Source organism: Drosophila bipectinata, chromosome XL (assembly GCF_030179905.1).
Source record: "Drosophila bipectinata strain 14024-0381.07 chromosome XL, DbipHiC1v2, whole genome shotgun sequence".
NCBI lineage: Eukaryota > Metazoa > Arthropoda > Insecta > Diptera > Drosophilidae > Drosophila > Drosophila bipectinata.
Genome location: NC_091734.1, coordinates 9,502,355 through 9,524,952, shown reverse-complemented (window position 1 = coordinate 9,524,952; position 22,598 = coordinate 9,502,355). Strand labels below are relative to the sequence as shown.

At 36.8% G+C, this 22,598-nt stretch overlaps 1 protein-coding gene across 13 annotated transcripts in view; it reads left to right on the top strand.

The window, feature by feature from the left end:
- Positions 1 to 22,598, top strand: part of LOC108129539 (potassium voltage-gated channel protein Shaker) — a 159,310-nt gene that overhangs the window by 99,165 nt on the left and 37,547 nt on the right. For 2 of the 13 annotated variants that reach the window (XM_017247641.3, XM_070282602.1), the window contains exon 1: positions 13,260 to 13,687. The exons of 9 other annotated variants lie outside the window; for them this stretch is intronic. In XM_017247641.3, the coding sequence (XP_017103130.2) occupies positions 13,506 to 13,687 (182 nt within the window). In that variant the 5' untranslated portion in view covers positions 13,260 to 13,505. Of the gene's footprint in view, positions 1 to 13,259; positions 13,688 to 22,598 lie in introns of those variants that run through there. 2 more of the 13 variants (XM_017247632.3, XM_017247622.3) reach the window with 1 other exon arrangement.

Genomic DNA, 22,598 nt, shown 5'->3' with positions numbered 1-22,598 from the left:
TGATTGAACTTTGCATGCAAGCAGCTGTGGCAACTGGAGGGGGTCAAAGGGGGGCAGCACTAGGGAGCACTGGGGGGCGTGGCTGGGTTAAGGAAGTTCGAGCAACAACTGGCAAGTGAAACATCATAAAACAAAAGCAGTTTGTGGTTGAATACAAGTAGGAGGCCTCCAAAAACCTCCAAACCCCCCTCTGTTTTTTTTGGAGCCACAGCTGAGGGGAGCAGGGGGGTGTGTGGCATGGATTGGAGGCCATTTGCACGCACATTGCCCGCTTATTTTATTTTTTTTTTTTTGTAGGCTCAGCTCAAGCTTAAATCGTAAAAGCGTCGAGTATTTCCTCTCCAACAGAGGCGTAGTCTAAGGACTACCTAGACCTTGTTTTTTAATAAATTAAATAATAAAAAAAAATTACTAATATAATTCAAAATAATTTAAAAAAAGCTAAACCCCTTTTTGGAAGTACTCCCCCCTTTTTGATCTCCTTCCCTGTCCCTTTAAGTGGTTATGGCAACATAGGCTTCCGTCTAATAAATCCCTCTTGGCTTGCAACATCACCACCTCACCATTCCCTTCTCCACCCTCTTGGCCCTTACCGTTCGTTGGTGGGAAATACTTACTAAGCTCTCCTAATGCCAAAGAAAGGCTTTCTCTGCTTTCCCTGTTCATCGAGTGGATTTGAAAGTGTTGACTTTCGTATCTCTAAAAAACAAAAAGAAAATGCAGAAAAAAACGTTGATTGAAAGATTTCCACATATTTGGCTTTTTTTCATTTTTATGGCTCCTTTCCTCCTTTGAAGAGATTGGGGCACCTTTCTGGTTGTCCTTACTGCCAGTCTTGGCCATTTAGTTTTGGCCCAATTGCTTTATATATATATATGTATTTATATATAGAAATGTATATATATTTATGCGCATATGTTTTGTGGTTTCTGCACACATGCATACACTTAGAAAAAATTCGTAAGAGATTCCTAGAAATTAAAAGAAAGTGTGAGATGTCTTTGTCTAGAGGGGAATTTAATAGAAAAAGTTCGATTTTCATAGCTTTTATTAGGGTTTTTGAGGTTAAGGCTATTAAAAATGTAGTTCTAAGCTTTAGTTTTTAAATTAAACTTAAATTATTAATAATTTTAATATTTAAAACAATATATGCTTTAGTAAAGCATCTGTTTAATGCTTAAATAGCAAATATTAGCTAAAAGTTTTAGGTTAGGTATCAAAAACCTGTTTAAACTTGTTCTGAAACATGTTAAAACATGTTTTCTTACAAGTTCAAACATGTCTTTTTTTGTTTAAGTGTTTCATTTATTTGGAGCCTGGTTATTGTAAATTATTCCTGGTCTGGAATCTCTAGCCAGTGGAAAGCCTGCTGCTTTCTCCAAAAACTAGGAGAAAGGCGGAGAAAGTTACGCACTGCGGCGTTCTTTTTTTTTTTTTTGGGTTTTCGGCCATTTTAATATGCTACCGTGAGGTGGAAACGCATACATACATATATCTTTAGATGTGTGTGTGTGAGCTTGTGTTTGTAGATTGCACGTGCGCTGCGTGATTTTAATTTGAAACAAACATAGCCAGCAAACACACACAATCACACACACACACACACACACTCTTGCCCAAAAAACACATTCAAATATTTTGTGAGAGCCTCCTGAAAATTTTCTTCCTCGTTTTTCATTTTTTTTTTTTGTAGGTTTTTTCTTGTTTTTTTTTTTGTGCATTTTGTGGTCCCGGCTTTTCACAGTTTTATTTGATTTTTCCGTTTTGCCGCTTCTCTCGTCTCTCTCTCGCTTTTATTTGTTTTCTTTTTTTCTCCCTTTCTTTTTGCGTAATTCTTTTTACGACTCAACAAGCAACAGAAATATAACAAAAAAATAAAAAAAAAAATTCACAAAAACCAAAAAAATGAAGAGAAAGTCAAAAAAGAATGGCGGGTGGCATTTATTGATCTGCGGTGGCTTTCTGAAGCCAATCTGAAGGTCAAGCATACGCATGCTGCAAAATAAAATATCAAAAATATTATATATATATATAAGAAGAAAAAAATACCAGTTATATAAAGCATATGCACCAGTGACGTAATTGTAAATTATTTTCAAATTTGCGCCCAAAGGCCAAACAAGAAGCAAGCTGCTGCTTCTACTGCTGCTTCTGCTGCACAAAAAGCGGAAACGGAAGCAGCAGGAAGAAGCAGACAGGAGGCCACAGCACGGCATACACAGAGTTCTGTTTCTGTGGGTTGGGTGATGGTCTGAGGGTGGCGCGGGGGAGCGGCATTTGCTGATGGGATAACTGCAGTTGGCTCCCGCTGCTCCTTGTTGTTCCGTGTCAAACATTTTCATCCACTTGTTCGCATTATCCTGCCAGACATCGCACAGCGGGTAAGCGAATCCTTCAAAAGATGCCGCCGGCAACAGCAGCGGCACAAAATTGTAACAATTGTAAGGCATGAGGGGCGAGGGGGGGGTTGGGGTGGCTGGGAGTTCAAGTGAAAGCCAAATCCAACAAAAAATGAATAAAAATATAAAAATAAAATGGCAATAAACAGCCAAGTTTACTGGCAGCTACCATAACCCGAAGCTACTATACCCTGGACCACTAAAAAAATGAAAAGCTTTTGGAGTTTAGGGTTCTTTTGGTTTTAAATTATTTTATTTTTTATGAATTTTTATGAGAAAGGATTAAAATTCAATAATTAGAGGGGTTTCTTCTTAAAAAGATATTCTGAAAAAAAAGCCCTAAAAAGTATGCTACAAAAAAGGTAGAAACTGATATCTTCATTAAGATGAGGTTTAAAAACAGGTTTTCTTATTGAAATATTTTTAAAAATTAGGCATAGGTTTTAAGTGTTTTTTTAAACACATCTAAAGCTATTAAAATATATTTTTTTTTATTAAAAAAACTAAAGTTTTACTTAATATTTAAAGAAACTAGTACTTAGAGTGCAAGAGTGTTTAAGAAAACTTTGAAAAATAGGTCTTGTTTTTGAATAATTTTGTTTGTTAAAATAAAAATTGAAAGCTCTTAAATTTTATAGGAAAAGAAATCTTAAACTTATGATAGTTTTTATTAAACTTTTGTTTCTAAAAATAAATAATTTATTAAAGACCTTATTTTATAAAGAAATTCCAGTAAAGTCTCTACAGTAAAGTCTCTACAAAGCATATTATTTCTGAAATTTTAAATCCCCAAAAAAATTGAAAACCAAGCTAAAAATATGATCTATTCTTTATCTACAATTTCTAAACAATATTTTAATAAATTTTTTAACCCTTAAAACTAAAAAAAAAATGTAAAATAAAACCCCCCTTTAATCAAAAACCAAACCCCCTAGGCCAAGTGCCGGCTTAAAAAGTGATCTGAAAACGGAAACTTCTAATGCCCGACTTGACGGCTGGGAAGGTATGAAGGTAGGGCAGGCAGGCAGGGCAGGCAGGCAGGCTTTAGGATTTAGAGAGTACGACTTCTCCATCAGGGAAAGGCTTTGGCCCCCAAGCCCGCTGGCCGACATCGTGCGAAATTCTTTGCGAAATCATGCAGAAAATCGCTAAAAACCCCCAACAAGCAACTGAAGCTGAAACTCGAAGGCGATGGCGATGGCGATGGCGATGGCAGAAGGCACGCACATTTTCCTCATTTTCTACTTTCTTTGTCTGGGTTTTTCTCAGGGTTTTTTCATTGGGTTTTTCCTTCTCTATTTTCTGTTGAAAAATTTCATTAATGCTTAAATAGAATTTCGAATCGAAAGCATTTTCGAAATCGATTAGCAACGACTATGATGATGATGATGATGAAGACTTGAATCTTTTTCTTAAGAAATTTAAATGAAAATTATAGACTTTTCTTAGTGGTTATATAAATACTTGGCCATAACAAGCCGAGAGCCAAATTGGGCAAAAATAAATAAACAATTGGGCCAAAAAAAAAAGCCAAACTGAAGTGAAGAGCCAACAATGTGAAGAGCGGAGCTGAAAACAATCACAAATTAAATAAAATTAATTCAAATGGTAGGAAGTACCAGTAGCAGTGGCAGTGGCAGTGGCAAGTGCCAAGTGGCAAGAGCAACCACAAGTAGCAACAGTAAAAATGAGCAATAAAAATTAACATAAAAAAATACGCGAATGTCAGGACTCGCCCTGCCTGCCTGCCGTTCGCTTCCTAGCCGTGTGTCTCGTTTTAGCCAGGTTTTTATTATACAATTCCCCCTCTCACTCTTACTCGTTTGGGTCTATAAAAATCGTGTTGTGCCGAGGCTTTAACCCTCTGATATATAGATGTATGTGTGTGAATTCCCTCTAGTTCCAGGTGCAACACACGCCCTGACCAAAGGAACTTTCTTTCGTTTGCTTCTCTTTTTTTTTTTTTGGTAAGCAAAATCGATACTACCACACAGTTAAGGAATTAGAACACACACACACGCATGTATATGTAGAAGAAGAGAAGTAGAAACGAAATGCAAAAGGACCTTTTGTATCCTTAATTAAAACGAGAAGACCCCCCCACAAAGGTTATCGGCTTAACCTGTGCCTCATTGATTTCGATTGCACTTAGCCTAATTAAATTTAGTGCAGCTTAATTTTCGTGTGTCCTCTCCATCGATTTGCATACTGCCTGCCACAGAAAGAGAAAGAGAAAGAAAAAAAAAGAAAGTTCATTAAATGGAACGCGCCACTGCCACCTCGGCAGTGAAGTTTGAAAGTCACGTGCCCAGTCAGTCCTACCAATGTCCTACCAAAATGAACTTTCTGGCCAAAGCCGAGACATTGTCAGTCCACTGGCTTTAGTTTACAAATTTCAAATTGCCAGACAGGGACGGAGATAGACGCCTAACTAACCGTGCAACAGAGACGGGACGAAGGCGAGGACGAGGGCAGCCCAACCTCGAGTCGACACGAAACTATAAATGTTAATAACAAGCAACATTGTTACTAGTTCCTCTTCCTCTGGCGCTTCCTGTTCACTTTCGGGCAGAAACTATATATATCCTTTATGTTTCTCTCATTTGTTTTTTTTTTTGGTTTTCTGTTGTTTCACCCACCTGGGGTATGCCGCAGTTAGAGAGACTACAAAGTTGCCAGTGGATCTTTAAAGGGTAACTGCAAATAATTGTACAACATGGCGTATGGGTAATATTATTTTGTTAAATATTACTTATAGGCTTGGTAATTGAGGTTCTTTTTTGGGCATTTTGAGGGGTTTAAGCTTGTAATATTTATTAGAATTGAAAGAGTATTTTTTTTTAGAATATTTGAAAAATCATACATGGCGTATGAGTGATATTTTTCTCTAAATATTACTCATACGCCTAGTAGGTATTACGCTAGTTACCTGGGGATTTGGTTAAAAATTCTTAGATTTTCCTTAAATATCCTTAAAAGTAAGGAAAGAACGTTTAAAAAAGCTTGCACTACATGGCGTATGAGTAATATATCTTACCAAAATATTACTCATACGCCTAGTATTCTTAAAAAAATCATAAACCTTTACCCTAAGCTTATAAGGTCTTAAAACCTTCAACGAAATCTACAAAAAGTAGTTCAAACCCCCAGGGCGTATGCGTAATCTGGAACAAAAATATCACTCATACGCCTAGTGTTCTTTATTAATTTAAAGAAATTACAAACTCTCCCCATTACCAACTCTCCTAAGCAGTAACAGCCCAGTCTTGACACTTTTCCTACTGTTGGAAAACTTAATTGCTTTGCTCCTTGCTGGAGAGTCCTTGCTGGAGAGTCCTTGCTGGGGGTTTTGCGATTGCCCCGCCCTGGCTTGCCGCTTCTGGTGGCAGTTGTTGGTGCTGGCTTTTTGGTTATGTTAGACAAAAAGTTTTAATGGTATTAGCAGGCCAAAAATAACAAACACACACAAACACACACTCAGAATTTGTGTGGCAGGACGAAAGGAAAAAAAAAACCATAGCATACTTTTGCGGGCTAAATCGAAGTAATTGTAAATTAATTGTGAAATCATAGGCCCTGCGGTTAAATAAATAGAGATTTAATTAAAAAAGATAATTGATTTCAAATCCAAATCATGTCCAAACAAGTCTAAACATGTCTAAACATGTCTTTCAATTTATATTAGTTTTTCTTTCTCTCTGTATGCCTTGTGGTCAACCCATACATATATGTATGTCAATTATCTTTAGCCATGTTAGCTTTTCACACACACACACACTTATGCATTTTTTTGACCATAAAGCCAGGAAGGCTGAAAGCCACAAGCCAAAAGCCCAGCTAGCAGAATTTCAACTTTGACAACCTTTGCAATTTCTCCAAAAAAAGAAAGAGACTCTCAAGTGAAGTGAAAATGTGCGGAAAAGTGGAAAAGTGAGAGGTTAACATGGGAAATTAGCTGATAATGCTTTTGTGGCCATTTTAATGCTTGATTGGCCTTTTTTCGAGGCTATGGGCTATGTTGACAATTATTTTGTTTGAAAAACAATTGCCTTTAAAGTTGATTGGTTTTTATTAAAGAATATTTATATATTTCCATTTTAATTTGCAAAAAAACTAAAAATGCACATTTATGAACCAAAAATAAACAACGATATGTTTGCATATCGGCATCGACCTGTTCAAACATGTTCATTTATTTAGTATTTTTTGGCCGAAAAACGAGGCACAGGATGGCCAGGATGGCATGGAATTTGCATAAAGAATTTCAATTTTAGGGACTCTGACAACTCTGGCAATTATTTTCATAAAATTAATGCCACTTCAATTTTAAAGAGTGAATGGTTTTTTTTCACCAGTGTTGTAAAGCGGTATTTTTTCAACAAAAAAAAATAGTATATATTTTGTGTTTACTCACTAAATGATAGAGGTGGGGGAATGGGTGTCCTGGGGGGAATGACCAGGCACGCACGCACACTTTCCCCTCGCCCCCCCTCCTCACCACCCCTCTCTCCCTAAAACCCATCAAATTATTCCTTTTTTTTTCTATTTTTTTTTTTTTTCTTGTAAAGAAAGTCAGTTGTGATATTTTGTCGGCGCTTGTCTGTCATTTCCAATTTGTTGTTCCCGTTCAACATGCCTCATGCCCCATGCCTCATGCCCCTTTGTATCGAAATTCTAATTCCCTTTTCCGTGTTTTTGTGGCCCCAACCTTTCTCATTGGCATTTCCGCTGTCATTTAGTAATCGATAAATTTTGTATTTGCTTTCGGGGTAAATGCTTTTCGTTTAGCCCTGCCTCTGGTTTTAGTTCTGCCTCTGCCCCATGTCAATGCCACGGGCCATGGCGATGCAAAAACGCTTTTGGGGCACGCTCTTGCAACACGGTCTTGCAACACGGTTACCGCGTTACCCAGTTAGTCGGTTACTCCCACATTTCGCCACTCGGCGGCTCATTGCACATATGTGGGCATATGGCCATCATTTACTCGGAATTACACTGAAAAAAAACTAAAAAAAAACAATTAAGAAGCTTTAAAAATCAAGAAACTTTTAAGATGAATTTTTAAAAATTTTTAGACTTTTCTTTAAATATAAAATAGCGCTCCTAAATAAATATTTAATCAGAGCTTCTAAAAATAATGTCTATTTTTTACTTAATTGTCATTAAACCTTTTTTAGAAATATTATTTTGCTTACTATTAATATTATTTTTTTTTTGGAAAATTACTTATACTTGAAGCTTAAATATTTAAATAAATATTTCATCGATTTTTAACTTAAACCTACGTATTTTTAAAGTTTATATTTTTAATCTTTAAAAAATATTCCATTTCTTCAAAAAACCAGAATCTTAACTTCAAAACTTCATAAGACCTTTAAAAATCGAGTTATTTTAATTACATTTTTCACAAAAAAATACTTTAAACAGTTTTTAGTAAAAAATAATTAAAATATTTCCAAAAACCAAAGCTTGGCTATTTTTTCTCAGTGCATCTTGTGCCGCATCTCCTGACAAATCAATCAAACCGTGTACTCTGAGCCGAGTGGAAGGCAAACTGAAACGCAACCACAGCCTGGTCTCCTCCCGCTCCCCCCGCCTTGTTTTGGCTAAAGTGGAGATTAAACAGCCAATACCACCACCCCCCCTAGATCCTCCATTCTATGAAAAACCCCTTTTTTTGGTGGGTTGAGGGGGTGTCCCTGTGTGCATAAAACAATAATTTGTGTGCATAAACCGAGCGAAAGCGAAGCGTTTGGAAATGTTTATGGCACCGTGGGGAGCCACGGGAAGCTGCCACATCTAAGCTGCCACATATATATATGTATATATAAATAAAGCTACAAAGAAAGAGATAGAGATAGAAATAGAGATAGATAGAGATGGAAAGGCAAGCCCCTGAAGAATTTCTTGTCATTAGTTTGAATTATTTATTTTGTCAATTTTGGATTTATGTTGAGACTATCTTGTTTGGAATATCTTAACCCATTTCGGATGACTATTTTCAGTTTCAATTTGGTAATCATTTTGGGCTTTTAATATTGACATTATGAGCCACAAGAGCCAGAGTTAGAGCCAAAATCTAAATCTCACTTAACCCGTTTTTGTCCAAAAAAGCGCAAAATGTCCGGGGAATTCGTAAAAGGATGCTGGAAGTGCATTAAATACGCATTATGCGGGTTTGCTTCAAAGGGGGGTGGAGTGGGGGAGTGGTTGGTTGGTAGGATTACCTAACAGGTAACATATAGCTAGCCGACCAAAAACCTCATTCCCCACTCTCGCTCCCCATTTCCAGCCTGGCTTTGTTTTATTGCTTTCAAATTAGCGCGCAACTCAATTAAAGGCAAAGGAGGAGGTGGAGCTCAGGGGCGGGAGGTGGCCTCAGCGGGGGGGGGGGTCTGTGTGGTTGCCCAGGATGCGCTTCAACGCGCACACACACACACACACACCTCCAAACCCACCCACTCAGACACACACGTACCAGCCAGGCCAACCAACCAGCCACCCATCTCTCTCATTTAATTTAGTTGATTCTAATTTAATAATGAGTTGAATGGGTTTCAGAGGGGGGGTTTCGGGAGGTCAACTCTATAAAGCTAGTCCTGGAGGAGGACCTCTTCAAGGCTTCGTATTAATAATAATCAGGATGTGCATTCGAATCACAAATAACAGACACGGTTTGAGGTCTGATTTGAGGTCTTGATTTTCATTTCGATGGGTTATGGGTAGAAGGTCTTCTACAACTAGAGGGTAATCCTTCCAAGGACTTCCCAGAACTATAAATAGATCAAAATATCAAAATATCAAAATATCAATAGGAATATGATTAAATCCTTCATGATATATACTTTATGAGATAGCATTCTTATTGAAACAATATCTGGAACCTTTATTCCTTTCTATTTTCACTCTTGATGGTTTATGGTTATAGGGCCTTCTAAAGGTTGTATATCCTTCCGAAATCGTTCCGTTTTTATCCTACTTATGAGTAGAGTCATATTCTTCTAAGGACTTACCAGATCTTTTTAGATTATAGCTGATATATAAACCAGAAAAACAAACCTAAATCTATATAACCTATAATCTATAAACCTATAAACCTACATCCTTTTCTACCGGACCAGAATAGGCTATAATTTGAGGTCTTGATATTCACTTGATGGGTTTTAAGAATAAAGATCGTTTTAAACTAGATTATAATCCTTCCAAAAACCATATTATATAATTAGGCCTTAGATGCCTAGGTCCTATATGATCTACACTATATACACCAGATAGCATTCTTATAGAATATAGAAAAAACCCATATGCAGTACCATTTTAACCTTAATTGATCCCATTGACATATATCCCTATATCGATTTCTTATATCACTTCCTATAAGTTCTTATATAAAAAGGTAAACTCTTCTGAAAGTAGTTCCTAACTGGAATAACTAGAACTTAGATGATCTATACTTTATAAGCCATATAGCATATAGAATCTAAACCTTATAGCCCCTAATATATATCTCTTTATTCTGGATATTTTTTGATACTAAACCCTTCTGAAAGTGGTTCTTAACTGAAATAGATAGAACCTAGATGATCTATACCTCATAAGCCATACATCCTATACATCCTATCCCCGATATCCCATACCCCATACCACCTACCATATGAGATGAAAAACCTGTAACCTTTACCCTTTAATCTCACAGACACTTTTCTTCAATTACAAATACAATTACCGAGACCTCTTCGATTTGTTCTGATGCATCACTCAAGGGCCTCCCCCTCAATATGGTTTTCTGTTGTTTTTTTCTACCAATTCACCCCCTTAACAACCCCCCCTAACCCCCTTTTTATCTGTGGAATACAGTCTTTGAGGCAGTGAGGTGGCTTCAAGTCTTCAAGTCTTCGGTTCGTGGAGAGACATAATTGAATGGCCAATGGACTTGTCCCTCCCCAGTACGCAATGGGAGCTCACACTGGCCCTGACCTTGGTGGTGCTTGATGGTCGAGGCCTATGGCTCTCCATTACAGTTACCCTGTAGGGTCCCTGTCCCTGTCCCTCTCGCCCCCCTCCCCCTGATGGCTGTATGAGTTAATGCGCTTACATGAACGTCAACGTCAACGCAAGTGTTTGGCATTGCATTTTAAGCCTGTGCTGTGCAGCCGGGCAACTGTCACTTAATGGCCACTGTTGCACCACACCCCCTCTCCCCCCTCTCTTCACCCCTTCCCCCCCCCCACCCTATTGAGCCACCAGCTGAACGAGATTAGTGCTGAAAAGCAAAAGCAAAAGCAACACGAGGCGTATACGTGATGCGAGGGCGCATAAATCAATAAAAACCCAACCATTGAGTCTCTTTCTCTATCTCTTTCTCTCTATGTAGTGCCATCTCTTTTCAGTGCTCTTGTTTTTAATATCAATGGGGATTTCTTTCTCTGTCTGGCCCGCACTTTCAACACCTGAGACCCGAGGTACGAGCCATGAGCCACCAGCCACCAGCCAGCATTGTTAACTCAATTTCAACACGGAAGCAATTTCCCAAGCTGATTTAAGCCTCCTTTCCTGGCCAGGTCCGAACTAGCTGGCCAGCTAGACGGGTTCTTAGCCCCTTTTGGCTTATTAAATGCCGCTTCAGTCACAAAACTGCAATTTGGCATCTCTTAGTTGGATGAGATGGAGATGAGAGCTAATTGGCTGCGAAATGGTCTCGCTTTTGGGGCTGGCATTTAGCACGAGAAGGGTAATAAAATACGGAGGGTGTATCGGTGCTCGGAGGTAGTTATACCCAGTACTTTTAATAATACTATTCTAATAGAAAAGATAGAATAGTAAGAATAGATTGCAAGATATCTGGACCTCCAAGTCTACTTATTTAAATGGAGAGTGGTACCATCTATAATATATTTACAGAATACTGAATACTGTATTGAAACAGGTGTCACTTTTATGAATACAGAATAGTACCAGGTATCATATACCCTACTTGGTCTTCTTTTTTAAATATATGAAGTATCATTATTGTAGTATTACATAGCATATAGTCTTCTTTTTAGAATAAATAGTAGTACCTGGTATCTTATAGTCTCCTTCTATCAGTAGAGAGTAGTACCAGGTATCATACAGTCTTCTTTCTAGTCTTATATTGTCTTCTTTTAGGAATACAGTGTATAACCAGGATTAGTATATATTACTACTATTAATTGAGAGTAGCACCTGTTACCTTATAGTCTTTTTCTATAAATATAAATTAGTAACGGGTATTATATAGTCTATTTCCATAAAAAACAGAGGAGTCCCAACAGTGGTATAGTCTACTTCGATGAATAGGGAATAATTCTACGTATTAAGGTCTATTTCTATGGATGAAGAGTAGTATCAGGTATCATATAGCCTAATTAGTCTTCCATTTTGTCATCTTATACTCTACTTCTATTAAGTAAAGAGTAGTACCAACTATCATATATTACATTTCGGTAAAATGGGAGTAGTAACTGCTATCTTATAGTCTTCTTCTATAAGCTAAAATGAGAACAGTTGCTGTACCTGGTATCTTATAGCTTACATTTTCAAATAGACAGCAGTAACACCTATCATATAGTAGTCTTCTTTTTCGAACAGAGAGTAATAACAGCTATTATATAGTCTCCTCGTATGAAAAGTGTGTAGTACCTGGTATCATATAGTCTACTTTTTAATATTTATACCGGAATAGTACCGGGTACGATATAGTCTTGTCTATATGATAGACTGTACTCCTTTATGAATAGAGATAAAGAGTATATATCATAAACATGGTCTACTTCTAAGAATGAAGAGTATTACCAGATATCTTCCAATTCATCCTGTTCTTCTATAAATATACAGTAGTACCAGGTATCATATAGTATAGTAGTAGTTCCATGAAAAGAGAGTACTTTTTCGAATAGAAAGCACTTTCTTAAGACTTGAATGTAAAGTTTAAATTAAAAACTTCAAGACTCTTTAGAGCCTTTAAAAACTCTTGTAAAATATTCAATTCATTTTAAATAAAACCCCAATATACATGGATACCCCCCCTTAACTGCCAACTCAAACAATTAGCCCAACTTAAATCCCCTAATTAGTCTCTTCTTGGCAAATAATTTCGGGGGAATCGGGGATTTTGGCTCTCGAGCCAAACAGAGGCATAATTTATTAAGGCAGACAGGTGGTGGTGGTGGGCCGAAATCCATTTTGATAATAGATAATGGCGCATTGAACATGCCACATGCTACATGCCACATGCCACATGCGACGCAAAAGCCAGCTTTGTGTTTGATTTCGATTCGATTCAATTCGATTCGATTTGATGTGATTCACTTTCCTTAACTATGGTGGGGGATGGCATGAGAGGGGAGGGGGGGCGGACTACACCCACTCTGGGGGTAGAGGGGGTGGTGCTGTTTTTTGTTTACTTTTCCCCAGCAATGTGCTTCAAGCTAAACAAGCAACAACAAAGGCGAACCAACAGCGATGCAATTATGGCTGGCATTACGCAATGGTTACATAAGCCTCAGTTCTGGCAAAGGAAGTGGGCGGGTGGACGGGGCGGGGCGGGGCAGGCAGTAGCTAATTGATTTACCAGACTATAAGCGATACACTGAGAGAAATATTCAAGAAAACAATAACACAAGGACTCTAAAGAAAAAGAAGAAAAAAATGAGCAAGTTTTTGTGATTAAATTGAGGTTTTTAGGGATTTTTTTTAAACATTTTTTAAATATTCAAATATTAAATATTTCTTTAAAAAACAAAAGTGTTTAAAGAAAAGTGCCTCCTATTATTTATTTAAAAAAAAACCCCATTTTTGAAACCAAAAAAGATCTCCCCAAAATGTACGAGTGATTCGAGAAAATGTTCAACAAATTGCTTAAAAGTTTTCGAATAAAAATGAATATATTTGTGACAATGATCGTATGGCAATCGGGGCCAATCGGGGAATCGATCCATGACAGAGCAACAACAACAACAACAACAACAACATAACCAGTTAAGAACCAACAAAAAAAAAAAAATAATTCCGCCGGACAAGTGTTATCCGGACGGTGTAGCCTGAGAGAGTGCCTAGTTGGGAGGATCTCTAGACGCTATCTAGGGCATGGCAGCCGTAGCCGGATTATATGGCCTCGGTGAGGACCGCCAGCACCGGAAGAAGCAGCAACAGCAACAACAACACCAAAAGGAGCAACTCGAACAGAAGGAGGAGCAGAAGAAGATCGCCGAGCGGAAGTTGCAGCTTCGGGAGCAGCAATTGCAGCGAAACTCCCTCGATGGATACGGGTATGACTGTCATTTTGTGACTTAACTAAAACCTTTTGATTTTATTTGATAAGGTTTTAAAATATTCTACAATTTTGGCCCAAAAAGAATCTGAAAGATGACACTTTTAGGACTTTTCCTCGTTATTCCTCGTAAGTCCTCTTAGGACTTTTCCTTAATGTTCACTACCCTTTTAGCCCATTAAGTCCTTTTCCTGTCTCTTGTTGGTATATCTTAGACTAATTTTTATGCGATTGTCTAGTGGAATACCTTATTTCTACTATTCTACATTAAAATTGGATTATTTAATATTTTTAAAATATTTATTAAAATATTTTTTAAAATTTCTCCATCTGGGACTTCTCCATTTGTTGCCTAATGGCTCATAGCCGTGGCTATATCTTAGACAATTCTTGCCTGATATTTAAGTGGTATTTGTGGTTCGATTCTTTAATATTCTGCTTTAAAACTTTATGTTGAAAGTATTTGTAGTATTTAATAGAAATATTTTATTACATTTTGTGGGGAATTTCCTTTTAAAGCACGGGGCTGGACCATAGCCATAGCTATATCTCGGCTATTTCCGGTTCGATTTCTAAGCCTTAAACCTTAAGCCATTTATGGTTCAATTCTTGAATAATCTGCAGCAAAATCTACCACAAAATAATTTTTTTTTCAATTTTTTTTTTAAAGAGACCTCCTTGCGAATTCCAAGATATTCCCCATTGGCCCATAATGGCCCATTCCTATAGCTATATCTCAGCCAATTTGTATCAGATTTTCAAGCGCAATACCTTGAAAGATTTTTGGATTGATTTCCTACAGTTTTTCCTCAAAATTAGAGCCCAAAACATGTTTCCCATTTTTTTTTTGAAAATTTTGTAGAAAAAAACCTTGGGAAAGGGTTTTTTGTGGGCCAATTATTTAAAAAACAAATTAAAGCCCATATATCTTAGACTCATCTTGAGGTAACCCCTTTTATATTTCTTTACTTAAACTTAAATGAGAAAAAATTAAGTAAAAAACGAACAAAGTTTTCTCTTAAAATCCTTTTATAAACCCTGAACCTATAAAGCCTATTCCCTAAGCATTGCTGGTGTCTGTCTCTGCTGCCCCCCTTTTTTTTTGGGGGGGGGGGGCTCCACACAAAAGTAAATAAAATAATAACAAGAAAGGAAAGCTAACTTCGGGCGGAGCCGAAGTTTATATACCCTTGCAGTTAAAACCGGATATATATCGCAAACATCGGATATAGTTGGCCGATCCTTATGGGAATAGGAATATATAATCCAATTTATTACAATACAAAATCTAAAAAAAGTCCCAAACTTCTATCTTCAAAAATACGAAAGTTGATATTTCTACCAAATACCATTTCCGATCGTTCAGTTATATGGCAGCTATGGGATATAGTCGGCCGATCCTAATGAAATTTGGTAGGTTGGATCAACTGACCAAGAATTAAATCTGTACTAAGTTCCAGCTTTCTATCTTCAAAAACACGAAAGTTGGGTCATTTCCGATCGTTCAGTTATATGGCAGCTATAGGATATAGTCGGCCGATCCTTATGAAATTTGGCATGTCATATTATTTTGCCAAAAATAGCTCTCATATCAAATTTGAACTCTCTAACTCTAAAAACACCGAAGTTATACCATTTCCGATCAATCAGTTATATGGCAGCTATAGGATATAGTCGGCCGATCCGGGCCGTTCCGACTTATATACTGCGTGCAAAGGAAAGAAGGGTGTGTGCAAAGTTTCAAGTCGATAGCTTTAAAACTGAGAGACTAGTTCGCGTAGAAACAGACAGACAGACAGACGGACAGACGGACAGACGGACATGCTCATATCAACTCAGGAGGTGATCCTGATCAAGAATATATATACTTTATAGGGTCGGAGATGTCTCCTTCACTGCGTTGCACACTTTTGGACAAAATTATAATACCCTCTGCAAGGGTATAAAAATATAAAGATATATATGTAGTATGTGTGTGTGTGTGTGTTTGTGTGGATAAATAAGAGCTCAGAGGGCCTAAAAGATTCGTTTAACGAGATGCCCCACAGCTGGCACTCTGGCTGCAACACCTGCAACACCACCTGCCCAACCTAGTCCTGCCCTGCCCCACTTGAACTCGAACTCCGGGCACTCGAACTGCCTGGGAAAGGGAACCAAGGAAATAAAAGGAAATGAAGAAGAGAAAAGAGAAGAGAGAGAAGAGGAACTGGGAACTGGGAACTGGGGAGTAAAGATATCTGTTCTAAAAGTGCAATAAACGTGACTAAAGTAAACTAAATCAAGAACGAAGCGCACGGAGGACTTTGAGTTGAGCATTTCGTGTTGCACTTGACAGCGACAGCAGCAGCGACAGGATAACGAAGGGCGGGGCGCAAAGGATACGCCAAGGATATGGCAAGGAGACGACGGTGATGGCGATGGCGACGCCAAAGAAGAGACAGCTCAACAAAAAAAAAAAAGATATATATATATATATATACAAGGAGTAGCACATATACGAGTCTAGAAGGAAGCCAAGAAAGCCAAAGAAGCGAAACTTTTGGTATTTTTTTTAGAGGAAGTGAGAGGGAGAGGGTGAGGGGATGGGTGTATGTGGTGGCATTGTTGTAAATAAATAATTTCAACATTCGACCAAAAACAGCAAGCCGGAAATTTAGTATAAAATGGAAGGAATATCTCCATTCCATTCTCCATTTAATAAATATTTATTGAAAATTTTTGAACAAAAAAAAAATAAGCCTTGAAAAGGGAAGTATTGGGTTTAGAAGACAGTAGAGTTTCAAACTTTAAATAAGGTTTAAGCTTTGAGGTTTAAATAAAAAATAGTAATTGTTTAAAATTATATGAATCTCCTCTTCTTGAAAACCGGATTAATTCTAACTTTTATTAAATTAAAGCTTGAAATAGAGGGTAAATTATAGAGACATAGAGGTTTTATTATAAAATATATGACAACATTTATATAAAACTATCATAATTACTTAGAAGAAAAACATAAAGGGTATAAAGAATTATTATAGACCTACAATATATAGAGCCATTCTCTTTAAACATCTTCTTTTCTTTAGAAACAGATCTCTTTTTGAAATACATACTTGATAAATTCTAACTTTATAACTAAATGAAGCATATAAAATATAATATAAATTTTAAGATAATTATTTTATCAGAAAAGAACTTTATAACTAAATGAAGCATATAAAATATAATATAAATTTTAAGATAATTATTTTATCAGAAAAGATAAAATCTTTTCTGTCCCTCCAGCCTTAAAAGCTAAAAACCTTATTAATTCTAATTCTAGATATAATAAAATAAGGTTAAAATAGGGATTACATATTAGAGTTATAGAGGAAACTTCGTGTGCTTACGAAGTATATGCTATAATATACACGTACAATATTAAAATAATAATTTAGAAGAAATAGGGATTAAATAGTAAACACATTCTTAAGCCTTTAAGCCTCTTCTTAAGAAACGAATTTTTTATTTAAAGAACTTTCAACTTTAAATAAAGAAAACAAGGTTAAAATAGGGTCTAAATTATAAGGAATTATATGAACTATACCTTAATCTATAATTCCTATATTTTCTTTATCTTTTCTTGAAAATATTAAGCTACATATCTTTATATGTAGCCCCCTTATTTATATTCAACGTATCACCAATTTTTTGCAATGCAAATAAATACAAAAAATACCAAAAGTGTACCAAATACCAAAATTGTAACTAAATTTAAAGTCTGGCTTAAAAATACAAAAAAAACTAACATCCTTTAAAGGCACTCCCAAATGCAAAGTTTGTTTTGTATCTATGTATCTGTGGATCTGTGGATCTGAGTATCTGAGTATCTGTATCTTTGTATCTGTAAATCTGCATTTGTATCTGTGTTGAAACAAAAAAACAATCCATTGAGTTGTAGGCTATGAAAAATGCCAAAAGTAGAAAAGAGCAAATATTATTTTGTACAAAGTGCAGGGCGCCAGTCGGCCAGCCTGTCAGGATATCAGGTCCACCCTCTACGCCACCCGACCTCCCTCCCAAAAAAAAAAAAGAGAGAGTTCTTACTGATTTTCAGCAATTTTCTTTTATTTTTTTGGGGAAAACGAAGTTTTTTATTGGACTTTTGTGTGCTTGCGCTTAAACTCGTATTTTATAGAATGATATTTTTGGCGGAATGCCAAAAGGCAGTTACCCAAAAAAAGCAAAAAAAAAAATAAAAACCCATGACTTTGATGCGAGTGTGTGTGTGTGTGTCTCTGTGTGTGTGTGTTGTTGTGCCTCTGAAAGCCTTCTGGTAATTACATTAAACATGCCCAAAATGCACCAGCAATTTACACATTTCTCCCTCAGATACCCTTATCCCCCCCCCTTTGCCCGGATAATACCAACTTCAACATATATGCTATTTTTGTGACGTCACATGTTGCAGCAGTTGCCAAAAAAAAGGAAAACTTGCAACTCTGGCGGCCATAAAAAGGAAAAGGGGTTGGGGGTGGCGGCACTACAATGTTTTTCTGAAGCCTTTGGGCCATACCAGAGCCAGAGTCCTGTGTGTGAGCCCTCAAGGACACACTTCCACTGTGGCAGCTGCTTCAATTTTGTTGCATTAGTGTCAGTGGGCGTGGCCGATTCAAATAAAAATTCAATTAATTTTAATGGCTTACATACATACATACATACATATATGTATGTATAAAAAAGTTTACAAAACTTTCATTTATTTTGGCCATAAATTTCAAAAAATCTTAGCCGCAAACTTATGGCTGCGAAACTTGGCAAATTAGTAACTGTAAATCATTTCAAGGCACTTAAAAAAAATAAAGTTACTAATTAAAATATTAAATAAAAACTTAAGGAAGTTCTAAGCTAAATATTTCCCTCAGTGTCTTTGTTCTGAGTCTTGAATTTATTTTCATGTTTTTCTAACGACTTTGACAAATGCTGGTGGTCTAAAGAAGCCTTGTTTTTGGCCAAAAAAAAATCCATTTCTGGCCAGTTTCATTTTCATTTTCAGTCTGCAGCTTGCATTTTTAGCTGCCGTTGCAGTTGCAGTTGCAGTGGCAGTGGCAGTGGCAGTTGCAGTTTGCAGTTACAGTTTCGGTTGCCAACTGCCTGCCAACTGTCTTTTTTGGTCTGCAGGACTTTTTTCCCTTCTCTCTCTTGCCCTATCTCTTTCTCTGTCTGTCTGTAATTCTGAGACAGAATGACGACAGGCCGCCTGTCGCAGTTGCAGTCAAAGTGTCGCCACTCTTCCGCCACTCCTCCTCTCCGCTTCGGTTTCAACTTGCAACTGCCTCCTCCTGAAACCAAAAAACACTCGTCCGAGCAAAAAAAAAAAAAAAATTACGAAAACCCTTCAGCACTCATTTTCCCAATTTTCATCCTTTGCAGCTGGCTGAGACGAAGTCAGCTGGCCCTTGGTAACAGCAGGTACACTGAGGAAAGTGTCTTATTGGTTTGAAATGGTTTTACTATTTCAAAGGGAAATTATTCTTCAAATTCTTATTATTATTCAAAGGGAAGTCTAGTTTATAGACTAGGAAGTGGAATAAGTAAATGCTATGACTAATGACTGATTCTGAATGTGACTGAGTCAGAATATATGATATCCGGTACTTGTACAGCTTGGATAAATAAATTCTTTATAGTTTGGTAGATCTGTATGTATGTATGTATGAGTTAGTATAAAGTTTATAAATTATGAATAGGCTTTTAAATAAACCTGCTCTTGAAGAGGCCATCTATCTTATCTCTATAGGCTCTATTTCTAAAAATTCTATCTATAAAGTTTCTATATACAAATGTAGTCTCCATGTATGTAGGGTCTATATCCATTTTCTCTCTAGTTCTCTCTATTTCAAAGTCTCGATTTCTTTAGTGTCATTCTATCTTTATTTATTCTATCTATAAGTCCTGTATCTCTATAGATCCAATATATTAAGCATCTATCCATAAAGTCTCTTTCTCTAAAGGCTCTATTTTAAAGTCTTGATCTTTATATTATTTCTATATAAAGTCTCTTTCCAAGAAGTCTTCATCTCCACAGACTCTATATCTATAGTATCTACATATATCTCTAGTGGCTCTATCTCTATAGTCTTTCTACAATTTTTTTCTAAAAAGTTTCTATATATAAAGTCTCTATATCTGTAGTTTCCAGCTCTATAGTGCTTTATCTAGATCCCTAGTTATATAGTCTCTATCAGTATTAATCATGTATTTAAAAATCGAAAATAGCATCTTCTGTATTACAAATAGCACCCTGAAGTAACGGGTATCATATTGCTTTCGTATATATATGTTTTTGTCTCAAAAGAAAAGTAATGGGTATCTCGAAGCATTTGTTTACTTTTTTTCAGATTATAGCTCTATAAAAACTCTAAGTAGAGGATCATAAAATATTAGCTTCTATTTATTGGCAGAAACATACTATATTATAGTATATCTTTTAGTATTATTTTCTAGTATTTTTAGAGCGAAAGAAAGAGAGTAAGATGCTCTCTGGAGCCTGCTGGGGCCTGTCGCAAGACATTTTGGCGTCCATTTCCGTTGTATGAAATGAGTAGGCTATATGTTGTATGGTTAGTGGTATTAGCTTCTGTTTTTTGTCAGAATCATAGTATATTCTAGTATTATTTTCTAGTATTTTCAGTATTATTTATTCCCCTTAACCTCTCAACTACCGGATATCGTACAGCATTCTTTTCTATGTATGTCTGTTTAGGGCCTTAAGTACCGGTTATCATACAGTCTTTGCTTTAACATTTCCCTCATGTTGTGAGTACTGGGTATCACACAGCCCTTGTTACATAGTTTCTCTTAAGTACCGGGTATCTTCTAGAACTTCTTATGGAATAAATCTGATATCTTAAATCTCAAAGAATAAATTATAGAATAATAGAATTCTATAGAAAGTACCTCTTGTTACTTTTCTGCCCTACCCTAGCTATCATCTTGAATTAAGCTCAATTTTCATCTCAATTCTTAAGAATTTCTTTTAGTGTAGGCTGCTGTAGCCGACGGTGCAGCAAATTAACATCATGACACACATTTAAATGCAGCTTGCAGCAGACAAATACGAGGACGAGCAAAGGCAAGCCTCCGAGTCAGAGTCTGGGGGGGGCAGGAGGCAGGAGTACGAATTGGAGTGGCAAGTGGAGAGCTTCTGCAGTTGCACCCGGGGAAATTCTGGAAATTGAGGCCACCCAAACACACATACATACATAAATAAACTCCCAACACACACATATAGACAAAAAGAGCTAAATAGAGGAGAAGATGTTGTTGCCTCACTTTCAACAGATGTTGCCACAACCTTAATTTCCATACGAGCCATCTAATTACCAAAGAATTGTCTCTCTCAAAAGGTCCTTCAATTGAATCTGATTTAATAACGAAATAAATTGAAATTTAATTGCATTTATTAAGTTTAAGAGATTCCAGTGAGGAATATTTTAGGAATATTTTCAGAAGAAAGTGGTCTTGCATAATCCCTTGCCCAGTCTCTCCAGCGAGATGAAAGTGAGGCTGCCTGACTGGCTGGCTGGCTGGCTGGCCATATAAATATGCAGTTGTTATGAAAAATCGAAGGCCAACTTCCAAGTGTCGGCCATATTTCACACTCTCTTTGGCGGGCCAGTCTGTGGGGCAAAAAGTGGGCCAAAAGTGCCGGACCAGGGCTGGGCAACCGGAAGTGACAAGCAAAAAAAAAAAAACCATAAAAATGGTAACAATAAGGGATAAGGGAGTTTCTAATAAAATAATAGAAAATAATTAAATATATATTTTTATTTTATTTATCATATTATTCAACATTCTTATAGATTCTTAAAATATTTTGTTTTAGCTTTTAAAAACATAAATTTAAAGTTTAAAAATTCTTAAAAATAACTCCCATAATAATGGGCCAGTGTGACCATGGCCCACCGCTCAGCTCACATCTCATTGCACACACAATTGCCCAACTGGCGCCCGAATGGCCTGCTGCCACCTTGCCACACTTACCCCTTCTACCAACCTACTACCCTGCATCCCTGCACCCCTCCCCTCCCCTACACTGAATTTTTCGGCAAAAGATGCCCCATAAATTTTGCACGTTGTTTTGGTGCGCTGCACAAATTTCGCAGCTTCCACACCCCACCCCTCTCCCTTTGGCGACGCCCCTGGAACTTTAGCCCCGCTACTGCTTCCTCTCATCCATCGATATGGGTCTCTTTTCTGCGGCTCTTTGCTGAAAAATATGTATATTTTCTTATATTTTCTTTTTTATTTTATTTTTATTATTATATCCTTCGTTTTTCTAGCCGGTTGCTGCCTTTGGTGGCATATTTTATGCAGTTGCCGCGGGTCCTGGGAGTCTGCTTTTTGGTGGTGCCCCAGCTGTATGAGTCTATATATAAAGGATATATATAGCTGTGTGTGTACTTGATGATGTATATATTATATATCCAAATCCAGCAGGAATGTCGGCCAAAGCTGCGGCCCGCATTTTCGTTCTTCATTCTTCGACGTTCGAGGCTCTCATTGTTTCTGGCTAAAATTTTAATTGTTACAATTTTTGGGTTTTTATACCCTTTCAGAGGGTATTTGAAATTTAACAAGAAAACATAAATCATAGCTATATTTAATAAAGGTTCCTTAATATTTTTTTATTTTTAAAAAGCTGCCATAGGTCTGCCAAAGGGTCTTACTAATTAGTATTGTACAACAAAAAAATAGTAGGCTGTCTTACGAAAATTTTAAAATCCCAAAAATCAAGTAGCCTTCTTCTTCTTAGGATAAATAGGAAATATAATAATAATAATATAATAATATATAATATCATGGTTTTTTTTTTAGTACCCACTCGGCCATAAAAAGCAAATGCACTTTCGGCTGCAGTCATAAAAAAGTTGTCATAACTGCTA